General features: G+C 47.4%; 1 protein-coding gene and 1 pseudogene across 3 annotated transcripts in view; one reads left to right on the forward strand and one right to left on the reverse strand.

Annotated features, from left to right (window-relative positions):
- WDR45B (WD repeat domain 45B) overlaps positions 1–13363 on the forward strand; it is a 37872-nt gene extending 24509 nt beyond the window's left edge. For all 3 annotated transcript variants that reach the window (XM_007185922.3, XM_007185921.2, XM_007185923.2), the window contains 7 exons: positions 4646–4733; positions 6053–6147; positions 9256–9446; positions 10032–10117; positions 10992–11093; positions 11577–11698; positions 12071–13363. In XM_007185922.3, the coding sequence (XP_007185984.1) occupies positions 4646–4733; positions 6053–6147; positions 9256–9446; positions 10032–10117; positions 10992–11093; positions 11577–11698; positions 12071–12177 (791 nt within the window). In that variant the 3' untranslated portion in view covers positions 12178–13363. The remainder of the gene's footprint in view (positions 1–4645; positions 4734–6052; positions 6148–9255; positions 9447–10031; positions 10118–10991; positions 11094–11576; positions 11699–12070) is intronic.
- Positions 80–4630, reverse strand: LOC130705900 (cytochrome c oxidase assembly protein COX14-like; annotated as a pseudogene).
- Positions 13364–18411: the final 5048 nt, after the last annotated feature.

The following is an 18411-nucleotide window of genomic DNA, read 5'->3' on the forward strand; positions in this document are numbered from 1 at the left end:
CTCTCTTGAACTTTTTAGAGTATCTTTGTGTCTCTGGCTACATTGGATCTTCCCTGGTGGCCCTGTGACACATGAAGGACTAGTCCCTGGGAAAGAAGCATCCAGAAAGAGAGTGTCTTTTCTCTGCTGCTCCTGGGAGAAGAAACGTGTGACAAGGGTCACTTGTCCCCATGGACATAGAGCACGTGCTTTTCAGTTGTGTTGGCTGGATGGGGGCCTTTGCCCTGTTTTGTTCTGGATCTTCTTCTGCGGTTGGTGTCCTGTGCTGTGAGTTCCTTTTAAAGCCAGGTGTGGGGAGGCTGCTTCTCCTGCAGAGAGCCACTGACTCACAGAAACACATAGAACAGAGAACAGCTGGGCTCTGGGTTGAGGAGCGTTGTTCCTGGTGTGTGTGTGTGTCTGTGTTCAAAGAGATGGCATTGTAAAGAGTGTGGCTCTTTGAAAGTAAAGGAGAGGGACTTCCCTGGTGGTGCAGTGGTTAAGAATCTGCCTGCCAATACAGGGGACATGGGTTCGAGCCTTGGTCTGGGAAGATCCCACATGCTGCGGAGCAGCTAAGCCCGGGCACTGCAACTACTGAGCCTGCTCTCTAGAGCCCGCGAGCCACAACTACTGAAGCCCGCACGCCTAGAGCCCATGCTCCACAACAAGAGAAGCCACTGCAATGAGAAGTCCGCACACCACAACAAAGAGTAGCCCCCGCTCGCCGCAACTAGAGAAAGCCCGTGCGCAGCAATAAAGACCCAACACAGCTAAATAAATAAACAAATAAATAAATAAATAATTTTTTTTAAAAGAAGAAAGTAAGGGAGAAACAGAAACTTTACAACCACAGCTGAATATCGCGTGCCTGTAACTAGGTATCATTTGGGGCACGAGGAAGAAATCCAGGAAAGGAGGGTAGAGCAGGGGAAGAGGGGCAGGTGGATGGGGGCGGGGGTGGGGAAAGATGTGGGGGTCTCGCATGCCAGGTGAGGGTGTGGTTGGAAAGCAGTACCAGCAGGTCTCAGGAATGTTCTAGTCTAGAAGCAAGTAAGTGTAAGGCTGAGGAGACTCAGAGGTTGGAGGCAGAAAGGGGAGACATGTTCACAGGAAGAGGCAGGAGAGGGAAGTAAGTGTGGGCATCAGAGGCAGATGCTACAGATGGGAGGAGGCCTGGGTGACCGCTGCAGCCCTGCGGGACTGTTGAGTTGGAGCCCACTGGTGACAGGCTCCACTGTGCCGGGGGCTGTGGAGACCACCGTCTTTCAAGGCTGGGTGGGGAAGGGAAGGAGTGTAGTAAGCGAGGTTTCCCTACGAAGAGTAAAGATGGGGGTGAGCTTGAGGTCTGCCTGTGACCATGAAACAAAGAAAGGGGGCACATGGAAACACACAGAGTTCTGCTTGGCCCTGGGCAGGCTTGGGGCCTGACTGGCAGTTCTCAGAAGAGCCTGGTGGGTTGTGTGGATGGGGTTCCATGATACAGGGAATGGAATCCACTTTCAGGTGAGGGTTCACCCTGATAACCACAGAGGCTGAAGGGCAGGAAGCCTGGCAGCTGTCCAGGTCATTGCCACTATGGCCTGGATGGGCAGGGCCTGTGTCTGTGAGTCTCGGAAGAGGCCACCCAGAAGTGACACGGAAGCAACTGTGCTGGGGGCAGGGGTGGGTCTTGCAGTGGAACAAGAATTACTTGACCTGGGGGCTGCCCTGGTGGCACAGTGGTTAAGAATCCGCCTGCCATTGCATGGGACACAGGTTCGAGCCCTGGTCTGGGAAGATCCCACATGCTGCAGAGCAACTAAGCCCGTGCGCCACAACTGCTGAGCCTGTGCTCTAGAGCCCATGAGCCACGACTACTGAAGCCCACGCTCCACAGCTACTGAAACCAGTGCACCTAGAGTCCGTGCTCTGCAACGAGAAGCCACAACAATGTGAAGCCTGCGCACCACAACTGAGAGTAGCCCCCGCTCGCCGCAACTAGAGAAAGCCCGCACGCAGCAATGAAGACCCAACGCAGCCAAAAATAAATAAATTAATTAATTTTAAAAAAAAGAAGAATTACTTGGACTCCTTGGGGATGGGCAGAGATTCTGCCGCTGGATCAGTCTTTGTCATATGAAGAATTTCATTGATCATTGATCACTGGTGAGGAGTCAGGAGCCTAGCCCCACCTGTGGCCCTGTTGGGGGTGTCACTGCTCCCCGCCCCCAAGGGAGCAGTGGACCAGATAATCTCTGGGGTCTCTCTCACCTGTAACATCTTATTCTCAGTAAAAAAATTCCGAGAAGTGAAAGAGCCTCAGAAATTTTGCAGAAGAAAAAAATTTTTTAGAAGAAAGCAATTTTCTAACTGAACATTTTGAGTAAAATTTAAGCTTTTTGTAGTGTGCTAAGGGCAATTTTTTAAAAAGAACTTGGTCTGTTTAAACTTTTGTAAGATTAAAAATACATTTTTTCAATGTCAAAATTACTACTTAATATTTTAATAATTATCAATTAAGATGCATGGTGTTACAGTGTAAAGAATCTAGTGTCTTTGGTTTGTGAAAACAGAATGAAACAGGACTGGAGGAAACTGGTTTGTCATGGTGACCCACTGGGTCCTGACAGGGTGCTGTTCAGGGAGCAGAGAGGCCCTTTCCATTTAGGAGGAAGTCCAGAATTTTGAAATACATTTTTTGCTATTAGGAACTGTATCAAGAGACAGACATACAGAATCCCGCGCAGTACATTTAAAATTTTCGGTTTCCTGCAGTAAGGCAGCTCGCAGCCCTCAGAGGCCATGGATTTTTCTCACTACCCAAGGCATCGTGTCTGGTCACTTTTCTTTTGTGAATGAGAATTCGTGCTGCTGCCTTTGGGGCTTCATCACACTGTTTCCAGACATTTCTGAAAATGGAGTTCACCCATATTTGTGACACCCTTGACATCCTTATCTGTGGGCTTCTGTCTGGTTTGGGCCAGTTTGCGTTTGTGTTGAGTTGTAGGCTTTCTGGTGTTAGGTTGCAGGGCCAGAGGAAGTTCACTGAATTGCTTTCGTGTTCAAGAGTAGAGTGTCCTTTGCCCAGAAGGTCGTGAACATCTGGTTTTGGGAAGATACTATTTTCAATAAGGTAACTGTCTGCTTACTGACATGTTGGTGCCCTTTAAGGAAGAGCCGATGGGAGAAGTTTATCAAAGATGGTGTTTAAAGGAGCAAGAAGAACACAATTCTTTGCTTCATTTTTGAGTGGTTATAAATTATAACTAACCTCTTCGATAGTAAATACATCTTACGTTACTTGAAAATAATTTTGGCAGTTCTGGTAGGCTGATATTCAGTTCTCTCTTGATTTGAAACTTAGGATACTTACCCATTCTGGCAAAACTTACCCCTGAATTCCGCCGGACTGTTGTTGGTCATGGTGTTGGGACCTTTAGGGGAAACATTCTTTCCTTCCATTCTCAGTCAGCCGTAACCTGACTGTTTAGGGAGCTTATTTCCCTCACCCCACACGCTTTGTACCCAGCTTTTCAAGTGGAAAAGAGGTCTGGACACACGCTCCTCATCCTCCAGGGTTGTCTGTAAATTGTCTCAGCCCTTGGGACATAAACTGCTAATCCATCCTGACGGAAGATTGTAGTGTGAGCAGAAGATATTCCAGAGCTTGAAGCAGAGTGAGAACAGTCAGGGCTGAAGAACACTGGCCCTGGTTTTTATGTGTCTGATTTCCCCATGAAACAACCCTTTCTTTTCTTTTCTTTTTTTTTTTGACGTGGTAAAATATTTAATGTCTGTAGGTGTGCCTCACCCTCCCATTCCTGTTACAATTCAGTAGCCTCTCCAAACTGACTGTACCAGAGAAAACGTGGGCACTTTTTCCCAGCACAGTTCGAAAACCATTAAGGCCCTGATCCTCTTGATTCAGAAATGATTGCAGGTGAGGTCTTTCCACAGCATGCCTCAGGTCTCTCTGCTCAAGGAAAAAAGCCCCCCAGTTGTACGGGACTCCCGAGGTCTTCTTTTCTTCTGCAGCCTGGCGCTGGGAGCTGCGCCGCTGGAAATAGTGGAAGGCTCGGGCACTGCAGAGTAGCCCCCGTAAACAGTGAGGAGCACCGTGGAGGTGGAGGAGGTCTTGTAGCCAGTGTCGGCTAGTTGCTTGGCAGTTGGCACGCTGTCCCCTGGATGCTGCCTCCCCCTCCCCTCCGACCGAGGCCTCCAGCCTGCGCGACCTCCTAGCGCAGCCAGACCCGTTCTTTTCTTAATCCAGGTTTATCTCTAGCACTTGGTACCTGTGGTTGGGCTTGCTTTTTGGCTCAGTCTAGTAGAACCAGGGAAAGAGAGGTGGAGAGAAGTTTGCCTAAAAACCAGGCGAGGGTTGGCAGGGAGGAGGTTCAAGTGCGCTTGAATGCCTGTGTGTGTAGAGAGAGACTGGCTGCCTGAGGTGTGAGCAGGTGTGGGGTTGCTGAATAGGAGGGCGGGAGGGCGGGGGGTGAGTGGGCGGGGGGGCGGGTCTGAGACCTGGGGGCGGGACCGTCCTGCCAGTGGGAGAGCCTCGTGTCCCCCTACCCCCCACCAGCTCCCAGTCAGGTGTTTGTGATGTGAGGACCCCTTCAGGAGTGGCCTTAGCAAGCCAGCCCCTGGCCTGTTCATTACCATGTTCATACATTCTTTCCTGTTTCAGTGATGATCTGGGATGACCTGAAGAAGAAGACTGTGATTGAAATAGAATTTTCTACCGAAGTCAAGGCTGCCAAATTACGGCGAGATAGGTAGGTTTGGTGTCTCATTTTTAGAGGTGGAACAGTCACTTTCTCTGAAGATGGCTGAAATCATTTTATATTGAAGGAAGAGAAGTGTTCAGGAAAACGATGTATAAAAACATGAGACTGTAGTTTATGACCCAAGGACATAAGGAAGGTAGTGAGTTTTATTTGCCTCCCAGGATCACTTACAGGTGAGTGGTTGGTGGGCGTGGGTGAAGTGCACCACCATGGACCCAGCCCCCGGCCAGCCCTGCCCCCCCAGCTCTCAGTCCTTCAGGGGAGCCGTCCCACCCGACAGGTACAGACTGAGGACTCGAGTTTTGAACCTTGAATTGCCTCCCTCTTAGCCCACACTTGTCCAAATGCTGCCTCATAAATGTTTCAATCTGAAAGTAAAGGAAAATTCAGGAACTCCTCACAGAGAAGGTGTCATTGAATCTCACCTGTTGAAGGTAGCAGGTCTCTCTCAGCTGTTGCCTTCCTGGGGTTTAGGAGAACACAAGTTTTTCCTAGTATGTTGATGGAGGTAGAGCAAAGCTTCATCGCTTTGGATTTTGGTGTGATGTACGTGTTATGCTCGGCTGTGGTGTGATTTACATGTTATGATCGGCTGTGGGAGGACAGATGCTGAACCAGACAAGTGTGAATAGGGGTCTGTCATCCCTGCACTCGTAGGTAGACTTGTTTCTTCCAGGAATGTCAGCATTTAGGGGCTCGTAATAATGCAAATCCTGGAGCCAAATCAAGGATCTTCCACTTTCTTAAATTTCTGGATTGTCAAGACGTGTCTAAAAGTGTGTTAAGATAGAATTTCTGCCTTTGTGTCCTACTTGGTTCTTACTCTAGACAGAATATTTGATGACAATGCCCTCCCAACCCTTGGGCTATACCTTCCTCCAGCTGGGTGAGAGGCGTTCATTTCTAGTGCCAGCCTCGCGCCCAGGGGCTCCCTGCCAACCTGCTCCACAGACCTTGCTGCCCAGTGCCTGGGTTCAGGAATGACCCTCTTTTTAAAATAATTAATTAATTAATTAATTAATTAATTTGGCCACGCCGGGTCTTAGTTGCGGCATGTGGGATCTTTACTTGCAGCATGCGAACTCCTAGTTGCATCATGTGGAATCTAGTTCCCTGACCAGGGATTGAACCCGGGCATTGGGAGCGTGGAGTCTTAGCCACTGGACCACCAGGGAAATCCCAGGAATGACCCTCTTGTATTTGCTCTTTGCGGTGTTTCTGTTTCCAGATGATAAGAACAAAAGTCACAAAATGTTTGAGTTTCACTTTGGGGGAGAGGAATTCTGATGGTGTTGTTTTCTTTCCAGAATTGTGGTTGTTTTGGACTCTATGATTAAGGTGTTTACATTCACACACAATCCTCATCAGTTGCACGTCTTTGAAACCTGCTATAACCCGAAAGGTAAGAATCCAGAGGAGGATGGATGATGGAAACTGGCTTCCTGGGTCCAATCCAGGTGGGACGCAGACCCATGCTGGGCGCCTCTCCTCCAGGTGGTCTTGGAGTGGTGTCGCCCTAGTGGTGGGTCCTGGGGCATCTGGGGCTCTGGGGAAGGGTCTGGGAGATGCAAGCTCCCCCACCTCGGTCCCTACCTTCTCCCCTGAACCTTCCCGTGGTCACAGCCCAGCTTCCTCGCTGTGGTTCTAAGACCCTGCCTCTTACCAGAATCATCAGAGTCCCTCTTGGGATTTTCACTGTCAGCCATTCAGGAGCTCCATGGTGAGCCCTGGAATCCATGTTTTTATTAAGTTCTGAGACATTTCCTTCCCTTTTTCTTCTGGCTGGTGGATTACGTGTGGCTGACTTCGTTATTCATTTTATCATCTTAACTTTGCTTTTAAAATTTTTGGGTTTTTTCTTCTAGCTTTATTGAGGTATAATTTACATAAAACTCATTTTAAGTGTATCATTTGATAAACTTTAGTCATTGTAAACAGTTGTGTAGCTGCCACCGCAGTCAGGGCAGAACAGTCCCGTCACGCAGGAGTTTCCCCAGGCTGTGCCCTTCCCCACCTGACCTTCAGGTTTTGCCTTTTCAGATGTGTTTGGTGTCTTTCTCTTAGCTTAATATTTTTTAGATTCCTCCATGTTTTTGTGTGTGTGCTATTATTTTGTTCCTTTTTATTACTGAGTAATATACCATCATATGGATATACCACAGCTGTTGATCCATACCAGATTTTTGGCTGTTATAAATAGAAGCTGCTGTACATGTTTACATGCAGGTTTTTTTGTGGATGTATTTTTTCATTTCTCTTGGAGTACAATTGCTGGGTCATATTGTAATTATTTTTTAGATTCCATATATAAGTGGTAACGTACAGTATCTGTCTTTCTCTGTCTGACTTATTTCACTTAGCAAAATACCCTCTAGGTCATCCATGTTGCTGCAGATGGCAAGATGTCATTCCTTTTTTATGGCTGAGTAGTATTTCATTGTGTATATATCCACTCTCTGTGTTTTGATTGGAGCATTTAGTCTATTTACATTTAAAGTAATTATTGATAGGTATGTACTTATTGCCACAAATTGTTTTGGGTTGTTTTTGTAGGTCTTTTTCGTTCCTTTCTTCTTCTTTTGTTCTCTTCCCTTGTGATTTTTTTTTTTTTTTTTTTTTTGGCTGCATTGGGTCTTCGCTGCTCTGCATGGGCTTTCTCTAGTTGCGGTGAGCGGGGCTACCCTTTATTGCGGTGTGCGGGCTTCTCATTGCAGAGCACAGGCTCTAGGCATGTAGGCTTCAGTAGTTGTGGCATGCAGGCTCAGTAGTTGTGGTGCACGGGCTTAGTTTTGCTCCATGGCACGTGGGATCTTCCCGGACCAGGGATCAAACCTGTGTCACCTGCATTGGCAGGCGGATTCTTAACCACCGTGCTACCAGGGAAATCCCTTCCCTTGTGATTTTATGACTGTCTTTAGTGTTATGTTTGGATTCCTTTCTCTTTTGTGTGTGTATCTATTATAGATTTTTGGTTTGTGGTTACTATGAGGTTTATATATAGCAATCTGTATATATACGTGTGATTATTTTAAATGGCCTGGTCTCTTAATTTCAAACGCATTTTAACAACCCTACATTTTGCTCCCCTCTCCCCACAATCTGTTTTTGACATTATGTTTTATATCTTTTTGCTTTGTGTATCCTTTACTTATTGCGGATGTAGATGATTTTACTACCTTTGTCTTTTAACCTTCCCACTAGCTTTGTGTGTGGTTGATTTTACTACTTTTACTCTATATTTACTTTAACCAGTGAGCTTTTTTCTTTTAACAGTTTTCATGTTTCTGCTTGTGGCCTTTTCTTTTTTGCTTAGAGAAGTCCCTTTACCATTTGTTTAAAAGCCTATTTTTTCTGCATTGAATTACCTTGATACTTTTTTTTTTTAATCAAATAAGTGTAAGATTCTTCTGGACTCTTTATTCTGCTCCAGTGGTCTGTGTTTCTCTCCTTATGCCAATATCAGATGACCTTGATTTCTGGAACTTCAAGATAATTCTTTTTTTTATGTATGTATGTATTTATTTTTGGCTGTGTTGGGTCTTCATTGCTGCACACAGGCTTTCTCTGGTTGCGGCGAGTGGGGGTTACTCTTCGTTGCGGTGCACGGGCTTCTCACTGCGGTGGCTTATTCTGTCGCGGAGCACGGGCTCTAGGCACGCAGGCTTCAGTAGTTGTGTCACGTGGGCTCCAGTAGTTGTGGCTCGCAGGCTCTAGAGCACAGGCTCAGTAGTTGTGGTGCACGGGCTTAGTTGCTCTGTGGCATGTGGGATCTTCCTGGACCAGGGATCGAACCCATGTCCCCTGCATTGGCAGACGGATTCTTAACTACTGCACCACCAGGGAAGTCCCTGGAACTTCAAGATAATTCTTGAAATTAGGTAGTACAAGTCCTCTAATGTTGTTCCTATTTTATAAGAAATTGGGGGGCTATTCTGGGACCTTTTACTTTCCTTATAACTTAGTGACAGGTTGTCTGTTTCTTCAGAAAAGCCTGCAGAGATTTTAACTGTGATTGCACTTACTCTGTAGGTGGGTGAAGGTAGGTTCCAAGCCGTGGTCACAGGACAGCTCTCCACCCACCAGGTCTTTGGTTTTCCTTTGCATTGTGTTATAGTGTCTTTTACATCTATCGTTAAATTTATTCTTCAGTTTTGGTTTTTTTATGTTACTGTTAGTGGATTCATTTTTATTTTATTTTATTTTATTTATTTATTTTTTAAGAATTCATTTTTAGATTTTACAATTTTGCATTCTCGTGGCTGACACCCCAAAAGACAGACATTTGATAAAGTTTATTCAGTAATAAGTTCAGCAAATGTTTCCAATTATGAAGCCGTCTCATGGGAGGGAGCTTTGCTTGGCCCTCTGCTGCCCTTCACAGGGAAAAGATTTTGTGAATGATTCTTACTTTTTCATGGGACCTGGAGGGCAGGGAGCAGGTATGGTTGTGGAAAAGCAGAAGCTTTGAGACGGTCCTGAGTCCTTGACGTGTTTCCTTGTCTCTGTTTAGGCCTCTGTGTCCTGTGCCCCAATAGTAACAACTCACTCCTGGCCTTCCCGGGCACGCACACGGGCCATGTGCAGCTTGTGGACCTGGCCAGCACCGAGAAGCCACCAGTGGACATTCCTGCCCATGAGGGCGTCTTGAGCTGCATTGCTCTCAACCTGCAGGGAACAAGAATTGCGACCGCGTCTGAGAAAGTAAGTGAGTGTCCCTGCCCCACGGAGGTGCCCCCAGAGTGGCCTCTCCCGCTGTAGGGTGCGGGCTCCCGGGACACCAGCCCTTCCCTGAAGATCCCGACCCCTGAGAGGCTCTTAGCCACCTTCTCTCAGGAAGCAAGTCATAGTTGACATAGAGGGTCCAAAAGTCATTTTATTTGGTTGTGCCCCATCTGTTTGGCAGTAGAATTAGTGTTTTTCTAACTGGCTGTGGGCATTATAATTAAGATGCCATTTCTCTGGACAGTGAGTGAACTGATGGCTCTCAGGGCGCGAGACAGCCCGGGGCCTCTGCCAGGGGAGCGTGTGCACGGGGCTCCGAGAGGGCCACGCCTGTGGGCCTGGGCCCTGGGTCTCCCTGACCCTCTCTCGGCCCCTGCCCGCTGCCGTTGGACTAGAGACTCCAGTCTGTTCTCGGTGACAACAGAGGGAAAGTTGAGTTTTAGATGATGTGGGTGAGTTTGGGAAAGGGTCGGATGGGTTAATGGGTTTGTGAATATAAATCATTTCAAGAAAACTAAAAAGTTGTGAATCTTTGATAATGAAACACTTCACTGTTTTTCAAAGGGGACCCTTATACGAATATTTGATACTTCATCAGGGCATTTAATCCAGGAACTACGAAGAGGATCTCAAGCAGCTAATATTTATTGGTAAGAAAGCACGTTGTTTTACCTTAGAGAAGGGGCCCTATGTGATCCGGAAGAGAGTCAGGACTACCCCCACGAGGCGGGCGGGGGCTATTCTGCTGGTAGGGGCTGTTTTATTAGCTTGTTTTATTATTACTAATTTAACTATTTATTATGGGAATATACACAAAAGTAGAGAGAATATTATGATTACCATGAACCCATTGTCCTGCATTTGTCAGAATTTGCTTGTTTTATTTCATCTCTTCACTGTCCCTCCAACTTATTTTTCAGTAGCATCTTCAGGCAAACACTGGAGGCCTAGCTAGCCTGTCTGTAGTCACTTCAGCCTCCTGCGAGGCTGACCTGCTCTCTCTGTGGTGGTTGTTACCATGTCCACAGTGTCTGTAGCTCTGACAGGGCTGCACCCCTGCTTGGGCAGAACTTTGTTCTTTGTGTCTGTGGCCTTTGCAGGTGTGGAGCTGCACTGGGGCCTGAGTGATAAAAACATAGCTAGTATCTGGATGTAGTGTCCTTGGGGCCTCTGGTGCAGCCCGCTCTCCCATCTGTCTGCTCTCGGGCCCCTCCAGCCAGCCTGAGTGACGCCCACCTCTACAGGGCCTGGGTCGTTGGAGGGGAGTTTTTCTCCTCCAAGTGGCATGTTTGGGTGGCCTCAGGGCCCCTGGGGTGGCAGGGTGGTCTGCAGGGAGCCCCTTCCCTCTCCCTGGCACCTGAGGAGGGGCTGTGCCCTGGCTTTGACCATCTGGTTCTGTGCTGAGCCCCGTCAGCTGGTCAGGAGGGGTGGTTCTTAAAATGACTGTCCTGACCACGGGGGGCTGAGATCAGGGCTCGCTTCTGCATCCACATGAGACCCCAGCTTCGTCTGGTTTCTCTGCAGCATTAACTTCAATCAGGACGCTTCTCTCATCTGTGTGTCCAGTGACCACGGCACGGTGCACATTTTTGCAGCTGAAGATCCAAAAAGGAATAAACAATCAAGGTAGGTTTTCCAGTTAGAAGGACAGAACATTGCCTGAGTGTTGCCCCACTCAGTCTGAGTCACAGTCGGGATGCTTTTCTTTGGTCGTTCATTTGCTTCTCTGAAAACCAGTGCAGATTACTTGATGCTAAGACAGTGGCATCACGACTTCCCCTTCCACTAGCTCCTTAGAAAACGTCTGATGAGGATCCAGGCACCTTCCAGTGAGGCAGAACTTGGTCCTGAACTCCAACCGTCATCCTTGTATTAGCTGTTCAGAAAATTAATTTGGTGGCAGTAGAACCCTGTGCCCCTTCTGGTGCTGATGGTTTCTGGATTTATAATAAACCCATTTGTAACAACTTAGTTTTTTCATGTGAAAAATAAAAATTAAAAGCAAAAATATAATTTAAATCATTAAGGCTAAGCCGACATTAAAGAGAGCTGTGTCTCTAACTTTGTTATGTGACCGTGACTTTCTTTCTTTGCTTCCTGTCCTCACAGTTTGGCATCAGCCAGTTTCCTTCCAAAATACTTCAGTTCCAAGTGGAGTTTTTCCAAGTTTCAGGTTCCCTCAGGCTCTCCATGCATTTGTGCCTTTGGAACAGAGCCAAATGCTGTCATTGGTAAGTGGTCCTTCCAGAGGAGAGTGGCCCCCAGGTGTGGTCAGCGCCCCACCAGCTCCACTGGTGGCCCTTCCTCTCTCCTGGGGGTCCTGTGCATCCCTCTCAGGGTCCACGCAGCCACCTGCCCTCCGGGGTTTCCCGGGCAGTCAGTGGGGCAGATAATTTGGTCTTGGAACCGACGACCAAAGAGGGTTCCCCCATCGCCACACTAGCTGAGTAGATGCAGACCCCCCAGAACAGTGGGGTTCTCGGTCGAGTGCCCCCACCACCCACAGATCCCTCGGGGCTGCTCAGCCTCCGCTCAACCTGTGCAGTGAGCTCAGTGCGGGCTGCTTGCTTTTCACCCTGAGTGACACGGTCTCCTCTGCCCAGCGATCTGTGCGGACGGCAGCTACTACAAGTTCCTGTTCAACCCCAAGGGGGAGTGCGTCCGGGACGTGTATGCGCAGTTCCTGGAGATGACCGACGACAAGCTGTGACCCTCCACCAGGAGTGCGAGCACCACGGGCCCTGGGTGCCCAGCGGCCCCTCGAGCTCCTGGGACTGGTGGTGATGGGCTGGGGGGATGGCCTGGGACCTTGTTGCGAAGCCATACGTGTCGTCTGTTTTTCGAAGCCAGACCTCCCGAGTCCAGTGTTAAAGGAAGAATCTTCAGGGCACATGGACACTCACGCCCAACTGCTGGCTTCACCTTTCGTTCAGCCGTGACGCTTGCTTCATTGGTTCTGCCGCATCCGCCACCTGCTGTTGGGGCTCCGGACAAACTGGGGGCACGTTGAAAAAAGGAGGGACAAAGTGAAATTTGGTTGTGGCAACAGATTTCATCATTTTTACTGAGTCCTTAACGGGGAGGTGAACACACGTGTAAGTGTTGGTTCTCACCAGATTTAAGTGGAACAATCATACCGGCAGCCTTAGGAAAGGAGGAAGGAAGCCCTTCTCCCATCTAAACTGAAGAAAGAGGGCATAGGTCTGGCGTCTCCCTCAAGAGCTGCGTGTCGTGCGTCCCTGTCTTTTTGGAGCCATTGGAACTGAGGCAGCACCACGCCCACCCTGTGAGCAGTGCCTGTGGCCTCCTGGTGAAACTCTGGGTCAAAGGGAGTTTCCCTGTTACATGTAGGCAACAGAGTAAAGCATAGACTTTAAAACTTAGTCATAGAAGAAAGTGTCACTTAATTTGGAGGATACGAAGGGAAACGGGCGTCTCAACAAAGCAGTGCCCGGTTTCTGTGGGCCTGGAGAGGATGTCTCGGCCAGCCGATTCCACCTCCCTTTCTCACCATCTTCTCTCCCCATTTTTAAGACTAGCTGCACACTAACATTCTGGGAATGAGAGGCACATACTTTTTTTAACGTTTGGTAACTAAAATAGGTTATGGGCTCTATATTATTAGTAGTACTTGAGGTATATATTTAATTTTCTTAAATTCCCTTAAAACTTAATTTTATGTTTTGATTTCAGGTTGCAAACATTAAAATCTGCAGCAGCAAATTCTCAGTTTTGCCAGTTCTTTTACTGTCATGTAATCAACTAACTTTGTCTGTGGATTTCAATGTGAGGTATGCATGTTACTTTTATGTGTGTTTAATCATGAAATTTAATTTTGCACACTTATTTGTATTGTTTCTTTTAAATAAAAATGACTAATTTTGTTGTACTCTGTACCCATCAAGGGAAAAGAATTGTATGTTACAAAACCAAAGCCCCAGCTTTAGAACCTCGCTGGACTAAAGGCTGTAGGAGCGGCCCAGTGCACTTGGTGCCTAAACTGTCCAGGACTGCGTGGGGGCCGGGTGGACGCCCCGCTGCCCGTGTGGGTGGTGGCCTGGCTCGGGGAGCAGAGGGGAAGAGAGTGATGTTCGCTAGCGGTTTCCGTCGTCTCTGGTGGGGAAGCTCTGCCTGAAATCCCTTTGGGGGACACTCCCTTTGGGGGAGACACCAGCGTGGTGTCGGGCCACCCGTCAGTGTCCGTCTAACACTAGCCCTAACTTTGGGCCCAGGAGTAGGAGGGGTCCTTCACATTTATATCATTTGTAGTTTATATTTTCCCCGAATATAATCCCTTTAGTGTATCCAAATGTACATTAAACCAGGAAAAAAGTTCCTCCTCACGGTGTGTGGAGGTGCTGCAGGCTGGTGAGAGCTGGGCTGAGTGAGGAGCCAGGGAGAGGCTGTACCCATGACGACCCGGAATGTTCTGGCACCTCCATTAAGAGTCCACAGTGTGGGAGCAGGTCCTGGCTCTGCCACGCCGGGCACAACCTTGCCTGCTTTATAAAATGACAGAACAGGGACATCCTGGGTGGTGTGGATGACCACCACCAAGGGGCTCTGGTTTGTCTTCTCGGGGTTTCCCTTCGCGATGGTAAAGACACCACGTCTCACCTGGGAAATGCCCTGGACAAGGCTTCCAGAGAGCAGGGTGAGGTCTGGAAGGCTGAGGCGGCCAGGCACTCTCTGCCCTCCCCAGGCCTGTGCGCGTGGCCTCGCTTTACCCTCAGGGACGTGGTGGGAAGAGCCATCCCTGGCGAGCAGGCTGTCGGGTGAACCTTCCTCGGTTTATTTAGGACAGCAGCAGACTTGGTTTTTCAAATTGATAACCACTGTTTGTCGCCTTATTTAGAGAAAGGGGGTTGCTCTAAGCCAGCGCCGCCTACAGTTCCTCCCTCAGCTGACTCCTGCCGGCCCCTGAATGTGGGTACAGAGGGACACAGACGTAAAAGTCCTGCGTCCAGGGCTTCCACAAGCCCCACTTGGTGGCTGGGCTGGACAGGCCTGGTTTGTTTCTCCCCCAAGTGTCCACGTGAATGAACATCCAGGAACCACCTCACGGGGCCCTGCTCACTGGGCTCTCCTGCCTGCTCTCCAGGCCGTGGACGGGGAGGGCTTTGGTGTCTCAGGTGGGGACAGAGCTCTCTGCGCCCTGCAGCCTCCACCCCCTCGCCCCTGCCCCTGGCTCCTCTGTCCCTTGAGTCCTCAGTGGCAGTGCCCCTGCTCACTGCGGCCTGGAGGGCGAGGCCCGCTCCCCTCCTTACTCTGCTTGTGAGACCAAAGCTTCTCATGTTTGCATTTCTTTTTCTGCAACCAAACCAAACTTCTAGATGATTTCACACAACTTTGTCCCTGGCCTCTTTCCTTTCTTTCTGTAAGAGGCATTTGAGCAATTACAATACTTTTGGAACTTGTGCTGAAATTTTCCTCTTCAAAATGGATCAGAAAATACTTATCAAAATACAAAATGTTCATTGTAAGAAAAGAACATATAGAAGAATGTAAAGTTGGAATGAAAATCGCCCTGAGTTGCCATATCCAGAGAAGACTACTCTTGGAAAGCCCACGCCTTCTGGGGTGAAGTCTGTAATTCTCAGCAGCATTATAGGGACCATTCTTTAACTTTTCACAACTCGTGAACATGTCAAAACATACTGTAATTGCCCGAAGATGCCTATTTGTATTTTTTGCTTTTATAAACGTTTTGGAAATGGAAATCCTTGTGCATACATGTTTACACACTTGTCCACCTATTTCTTTGAATAGAACTGGAATTGCCAAGCCAGAGGATCTGCACGTATAAGATTTAGTATGTTTGCCACCTTGCCTGCCATGATTCTGTCAGCTTCAACAGCCAACACCTCACATCCTCACCAGGACCAGGCTCTGAGCACGAGCTTTTTAATCTTTGATGGAGAAAAAAGATCTCCGATTTCTAGCCAGGTTGAACATTTTGGAATACCTTTGCTGGGCATCCGTAATTATTTTGTAAATTGCTTACTCATGCCTTCGACTATATTTCTGTTGGTGTATTTTTTCTTTTTTGTTTATGAGAACTTTTAAAATAATCTCCCCTTGTCGTTTTTTTCACTTTGTGTTTATTTCAGTTTGAGGGGTTTTACTTTGCTGTGTATGTATCTTGAATTTTTACATAGTCTGATCTATCAGCCTTTTTCCTTTATGGTTTCTAGTATTGGCTTGTGATTAAAACAAAACATTTTTCACTGGGTTCGATGTACAGGTCTTATTTTCATAATTCAGTCTGACCGTGATTTCCCAACACGTAATGGGGAAAGGGCCTCATCTTCCTGCACCGGTGGGTGAGGCATTGCTCAAGCCAAGCCAAGCCAAGGGTGACTCAACCCCAGGTCCTCTTCCTGCCCTGGGTTGTGGTATCTCGTCCACCTTAGTGCGCTTTTCTGGTTTGGATGAAAATTATGCAGTTGCCCTACTACAATGCCATCTATCAACTGATTCATTTGTTACCCACGGACTTACTGTACTACTTCACAAAGAACTATGTTCTGGTTACATGGCTCTGCTGATCTTAAGCATCCTTAAGCATTTTTTTCCCAGATGAACTTTAAATGGAATAATAGCTAAAAATAAAATTTTATTGGAATTCCAAAAACTCAAAAATGATTGTTTCTGAAGTGCTGAGGGACAGAATGTATCAGGATTTAATAAATATTTTCTCCCCAACAGTAACGTGGTAACATCACTGAGGACACAGTAAGTGCACTGTCATTCATACTTGTTTGTTCGTTTGTTTTTTATATATTAACTCTACTTATTTTTTGTATTCTTTTTTTTTTTTAATTTATTTTTATTTTTGGCTGTGTTGGGTCTTCGTTTCTGTGCGAGGGCTTTCTTTAGTTGCAGCGAGCGGGGGCCACTCTTCATCGCAGTGCGCGGGCCTCTCACTATCGCGGCCTCTCTTGTTGCGGAGCACAGGCTCCAGACGCGCAGGCTCAGTAGTTGTGGCTCACGGGCCCAGTTGCTCTGCGGCATCTTCCCAGACCAGGGCTCGAACCCGTGTCCCCTGCATTGGCAGGCAGATTCTCAACCACTGCGCCACCAGGGAAGCCCCTATTTGTTTGTTTTTAATGACAAAGCTATTCAACTTGTGTGGAAAGAAGCTGTGAGTCTTCCTTTTGTTCTTCCTGTGTCCTGTTTCAATATGATAAAAATTATTTTATGAAATTACAATTTGGAAACTATGGTATGTCTACATTTGGTTTTCTTTGTGTTTATCATGCATGGGGCTTACTGAGCTTCTTGAAACTAGATTTATGGCTTTCATCAAATTTGTGAAATTTCAGCCATTTCCTCAAATAATTCTTCTGCTATTGTCTCTTTCCTGTTGGGATTCAAGTACACATGTATAACACCTTATATTGTCCCACTCTGATCATTGAGGCTGTTCATATAGTTTTTACAGTATTCTTTCCTGTTTTTAAAAATAGCATTGGGACTTCCCTGGTGGTGCAGTGGTTAAGAATCCACCTGCTGATGCAGAGGACATGGGTTCGATCCCTGGTCCAGGAAGATCCCACATGCTGTGGAGCAACTAAGCCCATGCGCCACAACTACTGGGCCCACGTGCCACAGTTACTGAAACCTGTGCACCCTAGAGCCTGCGCACTGCAACTACTGAGCCCACGTGCTGCAACTACTGAAGCCCACGCGCCCAGAGCCCGTGCTCCACAAGAGAAGCCACTGCAATGAGAACCCTGTGCACCGCAACAGAGTAGCCCCCGCTTGCCACAATTAGAGAAAGCCCGCGCGTGGCAACGAAGACCCAACGCAGCCAAAAAATTTTTTAAATTTTAAAAATTAAAAAAAAATTAGCATAATTTAAACTATCATTGAATACCACTAAATGACCTATTACTGCCCACTCTGCTTTCACGACTGTACCATGTACTTTAAACTTTAGATGAATTTGTCAGTTCTAAAATTAGTTTCTAATTCTTAACTAAGCTTTTTCATTTGCTTATTCACATGAACAATCTTTACGTCCTTGTGCATATTTATAAGACATAAGTAAAAATCTTTGGTAATTCTCACATTTGGATTTTCTCAGAGCAAGTCTCCATTGATTTTCTTTTTTTTTTTTTTTTTTTTTTAAATTTATTTATTTATTTATTTTTGGCTGTGTTGGGTCTTCGTTTCTGTGCGAGGGCTTTCTCCAGTTGCGGAGAGCGGGGGCCACTCTTCATCGCGGTGCGCGGGCCTCTCAATATCACGGCCTCTCTTGTTGCGGAGCACAGGCTCCAGACGCGCAGGCTCAGTAGCTGTGGCGCACGGGCTTAGTTGCTCCGCGGCATGTGGGATCTTCCCAGATCAGGGCTCGAACCCGTGTCCGCTGCATTGGCAGGCGGATTCTTAACCACTGCGCCACCAGGGAAGCCCCTCCATTGATTTTCTTTTATTCTGTGTACGAGTCACATTAACCTGTGTGTCTAGTACTTTGGGGTTGTACCTTGGACATTGCAAATGGTATGTATGTTGTTATGGATTCTGTTATGTTTCTCTGGAAAATGGAGGTTTTTTGCTTTAAGCATTTAAGCACTCTGGACCCACCTGAACAGTCAAGACAAGAGTGAGGCAGACGAGGTGCTGAGAGCACCAAGTTTAAGGAGGCGCATGCTCTCAGCTTCATGCCACTGGGAATGGTTGTGTCGTTTTGTCAGATGGTCTCTTACTCTGTTAATGTGGTGAATCCCATTGATTTCTTTTTTTTAAAATTAATTTGTATTTATTTTTGGCTGCATTAGGTCATCATTGCTGCACGGGCTTTCTCTAGTTGTGGCGAGCAGGGGCTACTCTTCGTTGCAGTGCGTGGGCTTCTCATGCAGTGGCTTCTCTTGCTGTGGAGCTCGGGCTCTAGGTGCGCGGGCTTCAGTAGTTGTGATGCAAGGACTCTAGAGCGCAGGCT

The sequence above is a fragment of the Balaenoptera acutorostrata genome, chromosome 20 (assembly GCF_949987535.1).
Source record: "Balaenoptera acutorostrata chromosome 20, mBalAcu1.1, whole genome shotgun sequence".
Classification (NCBI taxonomy): domain Eukaryota; kingdom Metazoa; phylum Chordata; class Mammalia; order Artiodactyla; family Balaenopteridae; genus Balaenoptera; species Balaenoptera acutorostrata.